The 15,192-nt window shown below is 37.1% G+C and overlaps 1 protein-coding gene across 3 annotated transcripts in view; it reads left to right on the top strand.

The window, feature by feature from the left end:
- The first annotated feature begins 3,069 nt into the window (after nucleotides 1-3,069).
- The window catches only part of negr1 (neuronal growth regulator 1), a 94,761-nt gene continuing 82,638 nt past the window's right edge, over nucleotides 3,070-15,192 (top strand). The window contains exon 1 of one of the 3 annotated variants that reach the window (XM_043241915.1): nucleotides 3,070-3,506. In XM_043241915.1, the coding sequence (XP_043097850.1) occupies nucleotides 3,337-3,506 (170 nt within the window). In that variant the 5' untranslated portion in view covers nucleotides 3,070-3,336. The remainder of the gene's footprint in view (nucleotides 3,507-15,192) is intronic. The other 2 variants (XM_043241918.1, XM_043241919.1) reach the window with 2 other exon arrangements.

The following is a 15,192-nucleotide window of genomic DNA, read 5'->3' on the forward strand; positions in this document are numbered from 1 at the left end:
TTCACTCCAAGGCACCTTTGCTTCTGTGTTCCTGACAAGTACCTTCTGCACCTACTCCAGGCCCTCATCTGTGTATTCCAGAATTAAGGACCCTTTGGTGCTCCAGGAGATCAGCATCCTCCAGAGCTTCGTATTCAAGGCTGTCAAAACGGTTTCCTGCCCCTATCCCCCCTGCATTGTTCCCACCACAACCAGTGTGTGAAATCACCGCCACCAGACTGCTCACTTGACCACAATGAACCATCACTTATCCAAACCAACCTCTTCCAGAGACATTGGCATTGTTGTGTATTATCAGTATATGATTTTCTAATTTTACATTAGATATTATAAGATTAGATATTATAGACATTAGCTAAATGCAGTTAATAACAAATAATCTTTCCCATATTTGTTTGATGCATAATAAGGTTCTTTACCTTATTTCTTTGGAAGTAGCAATGGTTTATCTTTCCAGATAATTATTATTCCTAGCTCATTTATGGTGTTCATTTAGTAGTTGTTCATTACTCTTGTCTATCTTTTGTTAAGAAAATCTATTTTTATTACACTTGTGTACACTATTTCACCCCTAGGTTGGTGAAAACAAAATTCCCTATAAAGCATAATAAAGAAATAGCTATATCTATTATCAAAGCACGTCTGTGCACCTTGTGAATTCTTCAACCTCACTATCAAAGAGAGGTGAAAGTGAGCATGCCAACAAGTAGTTGCTGCTGTGGAAAGTGCTTTGGACCGCGCCAAATAAAAAGGAAATACCTGCGATGAGTGTGAGAAATTCCCCTAGCTTATTAGTGAAAATGCTGATCTGGTCCTCACTTTATGTTTTCAACTATACTAGCTATATTGTGCTCTACCGTGACTCCTAAAAGCATACTGCTTTTCGTCTTAAGAGGCTATAGAGTAAAAGCACTGACGATTATAGCCTTGAGCAGTCAGGGAAAAAAGAAAAATGTAGGTTACTTTAATGAAAGATTTCGGAGTAGCCTATAGCTGCTATTGTGGGATGTGTCAACCATTATTTTAGCTGTGAATGATTTTTCCTTCAAGCATTTCCTTTGTTCTAAAGCAATGGCTTTCAACTGGTGTGCTGCAAGTCTGTAATGATTGGGTCATGGACATCAGAGGAAAAAAAAAAAAATCTCAATGCAGATAATAAGACGGAAGTATCTAATTGTGCATAGTATGGGCTGCAAAAATAAATGGCATACCAGTATTTAAAAGGTAGAAAATATTCCTCATGACTTTTGTTGTTAACATCCAACCTCATGGCCTTTCATAAATTGGCTTATCAACATCATAAATTGGTTTACCAACACATAAAAGGCAGACATTAATTTAGTTGTTGACATCCACGTTATGACGCAGACCTACTATGAATTTCAATAATTCATTCAATAATTCATTAATAAGTATATATACTGTTTTCAGTTTGTTTTGTATAGTGAATTATTGCTAGTTAATAATAAATCTTTGCTATTATTTATCTAAATAACAAAATGTAAAAGCTGAGATTTTCATACCTAAAGTAACCTGCTCTGTCTTGTCTGTCAGTGTGTTGTGACTTTTTTCTTTGCTCCAGAGTGTATTTTTCATTTCTTCATGCTTGTTTTTTTTCTTAAACCATACATTTATGTACGAATCACATCATATGATTTCATAGAAAATAGACACCCAGAAAATAGTTAGTTTTTCTTATGAGATTAGTTTGACATTTTAAATAAATGGTTTTTGTGTGTCTGTGCCTGTGTGTGTGTGTGTGTGTGTGTGTGTGTGTGTGTGTGTGTGTACTATGCCTTTGATGATGGAGACAATTTTAAGAGAGGCCTTGATTTCTAACTTTTTTGTTGCATAAAAATGCGACTGGCAGCAGTTGTGCAAATTAGGATGACTTTAGTATTAATAATAGGCCTAAAGTTTTAGTTGTTGTAAGGTGAGATATTGCATATTTTTCGACTATTTCGGCAATACATTTAAGATACATGCAAAACTGTTAAATAATTCAAATTCAGATTCAGATTTTATGTCCACAACACAGTCTCCTAGTTTCACAGACAAGGCTTAAACCTAGTCCTAGACAGACATGTAAATCTAAACTGTTTCAATAGCAAGAAACTTCCACTGACTGATCTTAAAACATTCCAGTGTTTTCGTCTTAAGATGCACACGAGTAACGCTTTTCTCCTTTTTTTTTTCATTAAAATGACTTAAATGTCCTAACTGAATTATGGCTTAATCCTGACTTAGGCTAAACCCTGTCTGTGGAACCAGGCCTATATGTATTTATTTGATGAGTCACATATTAAGCCTTATATGTAAAACTGGACCACAAAACCAGTCATAAGTCACACAGGTATATATGTAGCAATAGCCAAAAATACATTGTACTGTAAGTAAACATCATGGCACATTAAAATATTTAGTAAATTTACTACCGTAAATACATCAAAACGTACATTTTATTATTATTTGATTTTATTAATAATATGTAGACTTCATTTGGAGATTTTCTCAATATTAAGATTTTTAAATTCCAGATTTTCAAATGTTGTATCTCGTCCAAAAAAACGGTCCTATCCTAACAAACCGTACATCAATGGAAAGCTTATTTAGCCTGTTAAACTTTCAGATGATGGAAAATTTGACTCTTTTTTTTTTTTGTGGTTGCAGACATGTTTAATTTTAAGGACATTTTGTTTACTTAGATATGATAAACAACACAAAAAACTACTATGAAATCTTTAAAGCTAAGGAGTCTAAAGGTGGATGAGAAGATCCAACATGCAGTGACTTCTGGGAACAAACAGCAGCCTACTGCAGGGCTGCACGGGCCACGGATGACACAAACAAGACCTGACCTGTGTCATTTTACATCTTGCCCTTTTCATCGACTCGTTTTTGGAGACGTCGCACGCAATAGGCTAAAACAAAACAAAGTGCGTGTTTGCAGGAGGACGTCTCGAGGTTGCAGGGCGCTAAACCCCGGGTGGCCAAAACTCACTCATTTAAATAGTATTGCCGTATCAAGAATAACCACCCGCTTAACTGCTCCATCACGAGCTACAGGGAACAGGTTGCCTGGGAAACGGCCGCATGGCAACAGGATCAGAGCCGGGGGGTTGTCTGCTGCTAGCTCTGCTCCCGTTTCCCATTTCCTCACTAGATGGTGTGCAAGCCACTGGAGAGTCGACTTCCTCCCGCGGTCAGGTTCCGATCAAAACAAATCTGGGAAACTACACGGAACGCCGTTTCTCGGGCTTTTCGCGGAGGATTATTGTATTTTCATCCAGATCTTTTTATTTTTGATAACGACGATCCGTGCTCCATTCGGCGGTGATGGACATAATGATTGCAGTGCAGGATGCGTGCGTCTCCGGTCAGTGGCTCACCGCTATAATTCTTAGTCTTTGCTGCTTTTTACCATCGTGTTTGCCCGCTGGACAAACTGTGGACTATGCGTCCAGCGAGAGCGTGGTCAGCAGACAGGGAGACACCGCGCTGCTCAGGTAGGAGACTCAAGTCGATGTAGAAGTGTTCAAACTAAACTTGGCTGGCACCTGCCTCTGTCTCTGCTCTGCTCTCAGTTTTGTAAACAACGCTCGGCGGATCCCTCAGTGCCGCTCCGTCACTTTTATTTGGGTCATAAACCTCGCTGATTCCCATATAGACCAACAGTTAGCGACCGTGATGGGTTTTTTTTTTCTCCTGAGATATTTTCGAGTTAGGATGAACCGGCTCACTTATAGATCTTTAAAGTCTAGGGTCCAGATTGTCTCTATGAGGGGTTGCATAAGGAGCTGGGGAAGGGGGTAGACTTTTGTAAACCCCGCCAAGCGGAACACTTTGCACAATTACAATGAAGTCATTCATGATTCCCACCGTCCGAGAAAGCCCAACGAATGTTTGCATCATGAGGAAAAATGATAAGGATAGAAAAGTTGCACACGGTTATATGCGGGATTAAACTGGAATTTGATTCAAGTCAAGATGTGGGCGCTTTAGAATGAACATGTTTGCAAAAATCCTACCCATTCGCGATTTTTGAAAGCTTTTTTTCATGGGCGTGTCTGACGATAACTGCAAGTGTCTGATGCTAAGTTTTTATTTTATTTTTTAAGTTTCACAAGTTGCCATCTTGCTGGTGAATGTGGTACTCTACTTTAAATAAAATGTGTTTTTTTTTTTTTTTTTTTCATAATATCAGATATGGAGTGAATTCAGCCCTGGGGAGATTTTTTCTTCTTAAGAATTGATCCAAACGTCGTTTACGTACGCTATTGTCTTACGTGAAATCTAACTCTTAGGAATAATTTGAAACATTGTATGACGTTTTTGTATACATTAGAATACATTTTTGACTATTACGATTTTTCATTGCCCCCCTTTTCTAAATACACACACAGGACCACTGTGATGGGAAGTTCAGCTCATTTCGTGGAGTCGGTTCTTTCGAACAGTTCGTTTCAGCGAATCTGTTCAAAACCCCATTTAGCAATTATTTTGCGTAAGTGCGTCATCACGTAGTCCGATACACGCTGGCGTTGCACGTTGCACGATGGAAAAGGTTTTTAAAAAGTAATATGTGATTACACGTTGCTCTTAATTATAGTTTTTTGATTTTCTTATTAACGTAGATCCTCATTGTAGCGTCAATAGTCCAGAACAATGGAGTGGAGTGTGCTGTAACCAAAAAGTGATTTAAAACCTAAATAATATTAGTGTTTTGTTCACTTAAATTAGGCTACATCTTTCGGCATGTCTCAACATAAAATAACCAAAATGTCAGCTGACTCATCGGGTGTCAGCTTGTTACAAATCAGAGACGGTTCTCTGTTTAAAGAGTCGGTGACTCGAGAAATGCTGAAACTGATTCAGTCCTATTCGTGAACTAATGATCCAAGGCCGGTTTATTGAATCAGTCAACCGATTCATTGAAAAGATCCGACTCAAACGAACAATTCGTTTAAAAATCTAGCCTACAGTTTGCACTTTATAAAACATTTGTTTTGTGTAATCCTAATTTGCTCAGCGTATAAAAGATATTTTGCTTAAGTAAGGTTTTCATGTCATCTTGCTTGTGTTGATTCGGGTTGCTCGGCTGCTGCAATCTACTTGAAACCCCCCCTCTGTTAAGATGTCACTGAGGACTTTTTTGTAGAGCTTTGGGGAAAATGATGGACCGCCACCCTTTGTTCACCGCTTGTTTCCACAAAATATTTTGCTTGGCTTAAGTGATAGTCAATTTCTACCATTGCTTATGTTTAGCAGGCTATTCAAACATCAGTTTTGCACCTTGCTGTTTTTCCCCCAGAATGCCTCGATTGTTATCTTAGGGTTTTTTTTTTTCTTATCCTTGCTTTGACTAAAATACACCCTAGAATGTTTCTTGTATTGTTGTTACATTTTCACAAGTGAAGGCACTTATGCCAAGTAATTTCAATGTGACAACATTATTGTATCTCAGAATTGGGTAAAAAATTGTAATGGGAGGCTATTGTGTACCGTGAATAGGGCTGTCATGACTGTCCCAGATGACCAGAGAATGTCAGCTGGTGGTCTGTGAATGCTTAGTGCCTGCACTTTAAACGTGTCCCTCACCCACGTCAGTGTTACTTGGAGACGTGGGTGGGAACCTGCTCCTTTTCTCCTCAGGCCACACCTCTTACTGTCAGGGCTGATTAATCGTAAGGATGTTACTGTGAGATTTTCTCCTCTGTTTTATCTCTTCTGTTGTGTTATTTACTCGAACACCGACACTTTAACTGTGTGCTGTGCTCTCTGAAATATTCAATGGATGTCTTCCAATTATTGATGTTTTGCTGATGCAGTTATTACGGAGGGATTGTATCAGTTGTGTTAGTGTGGAGATGTATTGATGAAATATATACAATGGGCTTCTCTTGAAATTTGCTTTATTTGTGCTTTCTTTTCAACGCAACGTGATCACAAATTTAATCGTGTACGCTGTATGTGTTGGAGAGAATATTTAGGATTTAAAATGTTAATGACTTCTTAGAGTGTATCTAATCTGTTTTTATCCTTGGCATTGTTGGTCTCTTGAGCTGAGGAGTATAAATTATGACAAATACTGTGATCTTTCTTAAATGGTTCTTGACTTTGTGCCAGTAAGCCCACGTTTAATATTTGCAATTTGGCTGCAATTTATCAACAAACTGTATATACAAATATGATGCCAGTGGTAAAGCTTAACATTATAATGTTCAGGAATAACTCACGATCAGAGATGATCAGCTTCAGCTGCGATATTTTGTGTGCAACCGGGGAGTCTAAATTGTGTGTGGTATTCCACGCTGCTCTTGTAAATATAGAGAGAGCCCTGGATAATAAAGGTGATAGAGATAGCTATAGAAAGCTAGACAGGAACTTAACATTATCTGACACACCAGCCATGAATACCAGAAGGCAAGATGTTATTCTTTGTTGAAGCCACTGCAGGAATGTACAGAAAACGTAAAAGAATGTGGTTTATTTGCTATCATATATATATATATATATATATATATATATATATATATATATATATATATATATATATATATATATATATATATATATGTGTGTGTGTGTGTGTGTGTGTGTAGATATATGTGGATTACATTATGAAAAAAACACTGGTATATATATTTAAAATATTAATTATTAAAACATTACAAATTATATATTACAACAATTATTAGTTTAGTGATTATACAAAAATTTCGATTTTTATCTTTTTTGTTTTTCTTTATAAAAAGCTTATAAATTATATAAATTAAGAAAGTCTTGTAGGGACTGTTTTAGTTTGATTTATTTATTTTGTTTTTTATCTTTTTTTTATTTCATTATAAACATTTCATCAATTTAAGAACCCCAGTTTGGGAAACCTTGATATAATGTATAAACTGATGTTTAATGCACTTCAAGGGTTCACAACAAAATTAAGATTATGTAATTAATTATGTCGTTCCAAACCTGTAAGACCTTCGTTCGTCTTTGGAACACAGATTAAGATATTTTTGATGAAATCAGAGAGCTATCTGACGTTCCCTAGACAGCAACACAACTGAAATGATCCCGGATCCAGAAACTTCAGCTTTGCAACGTTAGGAGTATGCTTTTATGGAGGGTCAGGTGGCTTTCTGATTTCATCAAAATTATCTTAATTTGTGTTCTGAAGATAAATTAAGGTCTTACAGGTTTGGGACGACATGAGGATTAATGAGTAATTAATGAGAGAATTTTCATTTTGAGGTGAACTAACCCTTTCGTATTGTTGATGATAAAGAATAGAATACAGCTGTGCACTTTCTCTTTTCAAGTTCTTTTCCAAGGCAGTATAATTGTATCACTGCAATATTGTAATGGTATATTCCTAAAGAAGCTCCCTTTCCCAGTTGTGGGGGAGGTCACGAGTCTCAGGATAAAATATGCAGAAAAAAATAATCATTGCCAACAGATAATGGTTATCTTCAAAGCAATTATACCTGAAGCACTTCTGAAAAAAACAGTAGTGCCTTTCAAGTAGATTTAACCTCCCTTCTCCTCAACCTGTCACTGATTTTCATGGCTTTTGATGAAGCAGGCTCACTAGATACCAGATAAGCTTCTTTGTCCCTCAGGTGCTAGACACCCACTCTACTCTCAAACTGGAGAGCACACGGGCCTGCGCCGTTCACCTTAACAGTAATCCTATCATCAGTCCTCACCATATTCAATGTTAATATTGAAGACTCGTTTGTCATTGGCTCAGTGCTGTAAGGTATTGAGTATCATTTGAGTACAATAAAGTACTCAAAACATTAAGAACATTCAAATCATTTGTTAATATTTGGCTTAAATGTTTCCAGTATTCTCTGTGCAGCATTAAATGGAAACTGTGTCTCAATTCATTTGTGCAGTGCATTGCCATGACTGCAGGTTTTTAAATGGAGTCATGTAAGCAAGCCTTAAATTAGTCCCTGTCATTTGCATAATGAATCAATGTGTGTGGATTGCACGTGGCTGTAAATGTTAAGTAGAGCCGAGTAATTGGAGGGACTGCATTGGTAATTATTAGTGAATGGAATACAAAGCAGTGAAGCAGATCAATAGCATTTAGGCTTTCTTTCCCCCTCTGAGAGCTTAATGTGACGTATCACCATGTTGGCCAACAAAGAAATCAAAAATTACTTGATGTAAAGCAATGATGATTGCAGTTTCCCTTGTAGAATAGAAAAAAAGCAATATTCTGGATGATTGGGCTCTTTTACGAGGATTTATTTTACACAGATTCCTATTTCAGCTACCAAATTGTGTAATGATATGTTTATTTAGATTTTTTTCCTCTGCTATTGGAACCATATAATTCTCAGATATAGCAACTAGCTTGTTATTCCAGTGTAATTTTTCAAGAATTAATTGCTCATTTAGCTTTGCTTTTTATTCAAATCTACGTCCAATTTACTCAAGATTAGCCTTTTTCAACATAGGTGTTTCCCGTAAACTAAACCCATAACTATATAGTTTTACTGATTGAGCCTATAAATCTTCTTAGAGTTCTTGTAGAGTTCAGATGTCTTTGACAGATTAAAAGGTCATGGATTGAAATATTTAAAATTTCTGATTGTGTGCTGCTAGGCTTCTGCTAAGACATTTGGCAAGGCTTCACACTGAGTCTGGTAGTTTTCAGATTTTTGAATGGCCATTGACCACATTTGGGTTACATAACAGACCTAGATTTCCAGCTGGATGGCGGTTGCAGTTTTACTTTGTTAGTGTCTGTGAAAAACATAGGGCAGTATCATGTTGACAACACTAGATCTTCCAGAAACTATTTTTAAATCCTAACGGAGAATGTTTTTGTGCAGAATATATGGCACCTGTTTTATGTTCGGACAGCAAACGAGCCTGAGGAAGAGAAACTTAATTTGTGTAATAAACACAAATCTTTAAGTTGATTGCTCAAAAATGAGATATTATTTAACATTTAAATGTATTTATTTATTTATTTTTATAAGATATTACTTTGTTTATTAAATTGACATTTTCCAGTCTGGGAAAAAGAAATCCACGGCCTAATTTAAAAAAAATTATCAAGACAATTTAATTTCCTGCAATCTAAGAATATTGCACTTAATTTGATCAGTATTATAATGTCAACATAAGCTACTAAGCAACTTAAAATGTCTAATTAAATCAATGAATTCAAAATTTTAACTTGCTAGCTGTGTTGTAATAGGTCCCCTGGATTTTCTTTTTAAAATGTGCATCTTCTCATATGAAAACATAATTAGCACGTGATTCAGACTAATCAAACAAGCAGAATGAGCTCATGTGATGCCCCATTTATGGCCGCAATGCGATTTTTGTCCTTCGGGACTCATTATGTACAAACACATCTTTTCCCCATTTCAGGCAAAGTTCTACCTAACTAGACTTTAAATGAACTGTCACCCGCAAGCTTGATCAAAACATTCAAATGGAAAACTGATGAGAAATAAACTCGCCTGGAAAGTTGCACGCCTGGCAGGTTTACTCAACAGCCTCTGAGTGACACCTTACCAGCACGACAGTTCTGGACGTTCATAAATTGAACCAATTCTGGGCAGTTATCAGTGGCTAATTTAGTGGACCACAGTCTCAGAGAAGGAATTTGCAAGGTTGTCCAATTAGCGGTGAAAAGTGTTGGGTTGTGAGTGCATGTCAGCAGGGAAGAGAGGGCCAGTGGAGGCGTGTCATCAATCATCTCAACAGCTTTGCCTCTGCATTCTTGGCAGAGAAGGAGGCCCTGCTCAGACCGGGAATGCCACACCATCATCACAGACTGTCAGCTGAGAAGATGCCCGCCATTTCTTCCAAACATTTTGTCATGCTTCGCATATCTCGCTCTGTGCTCACGTTGCTTAATAGGTCGCGTAATGTCGCATTTTCCATTTGTCAGAAGCCGAGAGGATTGGCGTTATGACACAATATTAGCCGATAGGAAGTGAGCTTATTTATGAAATGAAAGCAGTTGCCTCTTGAGAGACGGCAGCGCCTGGTTTCCTTCAAGAACATGAGATTTTTAATTGCAGCTGTCAAAACCCAACCAACACGAACAATGGAGTTTAATTTGTACCAGCTCGCTACTTTTAACTTTTAGATCACCCAACTTTTCTTCTCTGCTGCTTTGAAGATGTTTGGTAGTTCTAAAAACAGCCTGAGACTCTTTAAAAGGCCATTAATGGAATTGTGGTAAAAGCAGAGTACTCAAACTGCAATTATTTAAGTGCTGCGTTGAGCTGAGAATATGTTTTAGTCAAAAGAACAAACCCACAATGCTTGCCATTGTTCACACATTGTGGATAGTACAAAAGGCTTGTATTATTGTGCCATTTGGATGGCGCTTATGCGCTACATCAGATAATAGGATAGTTCACCCAAAAGTGAGAATTTGTTTACACATCCTTGCGTCGTTCCAAAATGTATGACTTTCTTTCGTCTTCTGCGGAAGGTAATGTTTCGGTTGGAAGGCAAGGGGGGACGAAACTACGTTTGACCCCATTGACTTGCATTGACTAACACTGACACTTTTTAAAACATGTCTTTTTGTGCGTTGTGCGGAAGAAAAAGAAAGTCATACAGGTTTGGCTCATCATGAGGGCGAGTAAAAAATGACTGATTTTTATTTTTGGGCGAACTGTCCCTTGTTATGTAAACGCCTACCAAGGTGTTTGAACTAGTGTTAGATAGCAGAGGCTATCTAGTGCATGTCCATAGGGTGTGTTGCCATGGTTACCGTGGCCGGGTGTCATTTTCTGTATCAGGAACACAAGCGCTGTGAAGAAACCACTGAGAGTCTCTGATATACATCACGTTGCTCGCTGTTTTTTAAAGACGTCTTAGCATGGACGCGTTTTTAACGGATCTTCCGTTGATTCAGCCTCCCTTCTCTGCAGCATTTCAATTTTCCCCTATTGCAACATCACAGCACCTATCATAGTCCCTTTAAAGAAAATGGTCCCCCCTGTTGACTCTCATCTAGTATTGAAATGCTCCGCAATTGTTTCTCTATTTGACTGTCAGCATGGTGGAATATTTTCCACTCTTCTCTGGCACTATGCTGTTACAGCGTAGCCGGGTTGTTGTTGAAATGCTTTTGTATGTGAACGCATTAATGTTTTAATCACACTGATTACATTTTAGTGTTGCTAATCCCTTTGCTCTGTAGCTGTATCTGATTAAAGCGTTCTCACATGCACTAGTTACTGCATGGATGTACGTGTGCTTTCAAATCTCAGTTATGAATCAAAGACCTTTGTGGGACGGACGTTAAGCTGGGCGTAATCTCTGCCAAATGGTCTCACAGAAAGCTTACCCAAGGAGGTTCAGTCCCTGCCAAAAACGCAAAGAATGTGAGGGAAGAGCGCTCATTAGATTTCCTTATTCATCCAGTCAAATTAAGGGCGTAAAAAAAAAACGCACGCCTTCATGTTACACGTCTTCCTCTTGCTATAAGCGGCAACCGCATATCTTCTGTTTGTAGTTTGTTATGTCATGATCCATCAGCAAGGCTGATTTTTTTGACAGTTAGCACCTTCAATACTGGCACAAAAACCTCAAAGAGCGAGTTTCCTTCACTAGCTGCGTCGTCTTTTGAAGCTCTGAGATGATATCTTCCAGCGCAAAGAAAACATCAGCTGAATGACGGAGTTTTTCTATAGCCTAGTTCTTCCACTACATTAGGTGGCAAAGGGTGTGCTGGCTTGCAAGAAATATGTCACTTAAGGAAGGCAGTGAGCAGAATTAGGTCATGCAAAATATGGCAGGGTCCCAGCAGGCCCTCACACATATAATTTATATTTGTTGTAGGAATTAGAATTAAAGTGTGAGACGCTTGCCCGTCTCTGTTGTATTTATTCACGTAGGGTTCGTCTCAACAGGGTTTGAGTTTTAGTACAGTGCCGAAAGCTTCTTGTTCACATATGCTGTTTGTCATGTTCAATTCAATACAGTTATATTTGTATGCCGCCTTGTTTGTCATAATTCAAATTATTCCAAAGCAGCTTTACAAGGAATTCAATTCAAATCATCCTGGACGGAACCACTTGTATATAATTATTGTAATGATAGCTTTTATAATAGCTTTTTGGGGTATAATTATAAGGCCTGATAGAGTGGCATCACTGCATTTAGCTGCGTATATGGAACAGACCGATCTCCTCCACTTTCATAGTGGTGACACTCTGCCAGGTTTTTTTTAGTATCAGAGAGATTGTCACTAGGGGTGGGTCATATAGCCTCAAAATGATATCACGGTATTTCAAAAATATTTGCGATAATGATATTCACGACGATAACTCACGACCAACAAAGCACAATTTAACTTAAAATTATTAAGAGATTAGTAAAATAATATTATGTCGCCATTTTTTAGAACCCCCTCCTTAAATCAGACTTGCAAATAAATGCGGCCTTGCTTAGCAGAAGGGAATTGTTTTAAAAAAATATTACAGATCCCAATTTGAACACTACGTGTGAACGTTATAATAAATGTATTAATAGAGCTGGTTTTTTTTGTTTTGTAATTTTATTTTGACGGAAAACCCGCAGGAAGTCCTCTGTGCTTCTTTTTGTCAACAGCAGCAGATAAATTATTTTCATTACTAATTTGGTAAAATGCAGGTATCACAAAAAAATCATAAAAATGCTAACTGACTAGCGCAGGTTTCTCTCTCGGATTGGACTTTCAGCCCTGACGCCGCGAGCTCCTGCAAGCGCTGTTTGAACACAGGCGGTTCATTAGAAAACATACCGTTCTGCAGTGTATTTAATTGTTTAAGGACATTTCGTGATTTTAATGATCATACAGTAGACTATTAACCAGCAAACACCACCCCTTCCTCTTCTCGTGAAAAACATGCGAAATACTAAACGGTATTTCGCTGACGATGCTAGTATTATTTTTAGCGTCTTTTCTAAGCGTATTTGAAATGCTCCCACACCGCCGCCATGTTTGCTGCGTTCGTTGCACGCCTCTACTTGCTCACATCACGTTATTGTGTGGTACAGTTTATTCTGTGTTTTTGGTATTTCAGGCCAATTGCCGTTTTACATCCCCGGAAATATGTCGTCAAGCTGCTATATCATTGATATCGCGAAATGAAATGTTTTATCATGTAAAAAAATATACCGGTATTGTGGACGGGATGATGTAGTGCAGCCCTATTTGTCACAAAAGATTACAGAAAAGCTGCACATATTTTTAATATGACTAGGCTCTTGTATTATCTCTCTTTTTGTAATCCTTTGAGTATATATAACATATTATATATTTGCTTTGGAATGTCTTTACCCTCAAGTAAATCTCTTTTATATGCGGAAAAACTGTGCAAGGTGACTAAATTATGTTTGTCTTTAGGCTAATAAATTGTTCATTTCACTCGTCACTGATTTATTGGCTAATAATTAGTTTAGCACACACATATTTTTGCGGTGCCCTGCGACCGCTTTACCGTAGAACATTCTGACAGAGCGTTTGACAGGAAAGAAGCACATTAATGAGTGTGTGAAAGCAGCTGTGGAATATTTAAATAAAAAGAAAGTACATCACATTAGAGCGTACAGTCACAGGCAGTTGTATTTTCCCTCTCCGTCTTAACTTAACTTCACAGGGACATTGTTTTTGGGTGTTAAATAATGCCACAAATACCAGTAAATTATTGAATGCCTCAAACCTCAGTAAATCACCTTGTGTTATTTATTTAAATACTCTGCTTCTATAAATGTTGTGTCGGAACAGGAAACTCCTTCAAATGAATATGCAATAAGGTTAAAAATAACCGTGCCCATACCTTTGCTTCGACCATATATCACTGCTTTTAGTATTAGCATTAGATAAGCATGGCAAGTAAATGAAAATATTTGCTAGGTAAAGGCGAATTTTGTTGCCAATTTGTCGGTAGGGGATTGCTTAAAATGATATTTTCAGTCATTGTTTCGACCAAACAGATTTTAAGGCCAAATAAATATTTAAAACAAATAAAAAAATCTAGAGATTGTGCAATTTATGGAATGGATGTGAACACAGTGAAAAATTGTTAACGCTTCATATGCACCAATATTCATTAATTATTGCTAAAGCTAGAAAAAAAAAAATCTACATTATTTTGCCTGCAAATTGCTACATTTCAGTTTTGCAATAATGCAGATGGAAAGTACATTAAAATCCTTGCAATATTCACAACTGGTTGGATAAGTTAATAATACTATGCGGTATGTCACCGACATATAGGCCTGTGTCTTATTATTAAAGCAAACATGCATATTAAAAGTTTATGAAGAAATAATTTCTCATTTAATTTCTCCAGTAGCAGTAGATTTAATGAATATTTTTTTATGAAGTTAATTCCATCCCGTTAATTGTCTTTAATTTTCTATTAATCAAGATACACAGTAGTTAATTTAGTTTTAAGTGGCTGAGCTATTCATGATCATGTCTGGTATGTAATATTATATAAATAATGTTACACAAGCTAGTCTAGTTGCTTATTAGCATGGCTGTTATTAACAGATTAATTGTTTATTAGTACTTATAAAGGGCATATTAAACGTAACAACTGCCTTACTAAGTAATAATAAGCAGCAAATTATTTGAGGCAAAAGCCATATTTAATGGTTTGTTAATAGAAAGTCTTATTTTTTTTTTCCACAATCGTGATTTATTGAGAAATTGTGACTTATAGTTGATGACTGATGATAAATAATTTTGGCAAATTTTTGATTTAATGAAAATATGACTCACCATGCTCTGCTTCCCGACTTGCATGTAAAATAAATAAAACACAGAATAAACAATAAGCGTCAAATCAAAGTTAAGACATATTCAGAACAGTCACGTTGACAGGAAAGTATAGTTATCATCCTACAAAAGCTTCTTAGGTGAGTGGAATCTGAATATGATGGAAATCCAAATGGAAACTTTAAATTTGTCCTTTGAGAGGTAACACTGTAATAACCATAACTATTAGCTGTCTGATGGTTTGGACTGGAGCACAGATGGCTAGGGGAGGCTGAGATCCCTAGTGGATTATTTGATGTATTTTTGCCGGTTTTGAATGGGTAATTTTGACACAGGAGATACAGTGTTCATTTGAAATAGCAGATGTTGAGATAATATTGTGCATGCATGTGAGAGTATGTGTATGTGTATGTGTGTGCGAGAGCTAGAGGTAG

Source organism: Puntigrus tetrazona, chromosome 6, assembly GCF_018831695.1.
Source record: "Puntigrus tetrazona isolate hp1 chromosome 6, ASM1883169v1, whole genome shotgun sequence".
Lineage (NCBI taxonomy): Eukaryota > Metazoa > Chordata > Actinopteri > Cypriniformes > Cyprinidae > Puntigrus > Puntigrus tetrazona.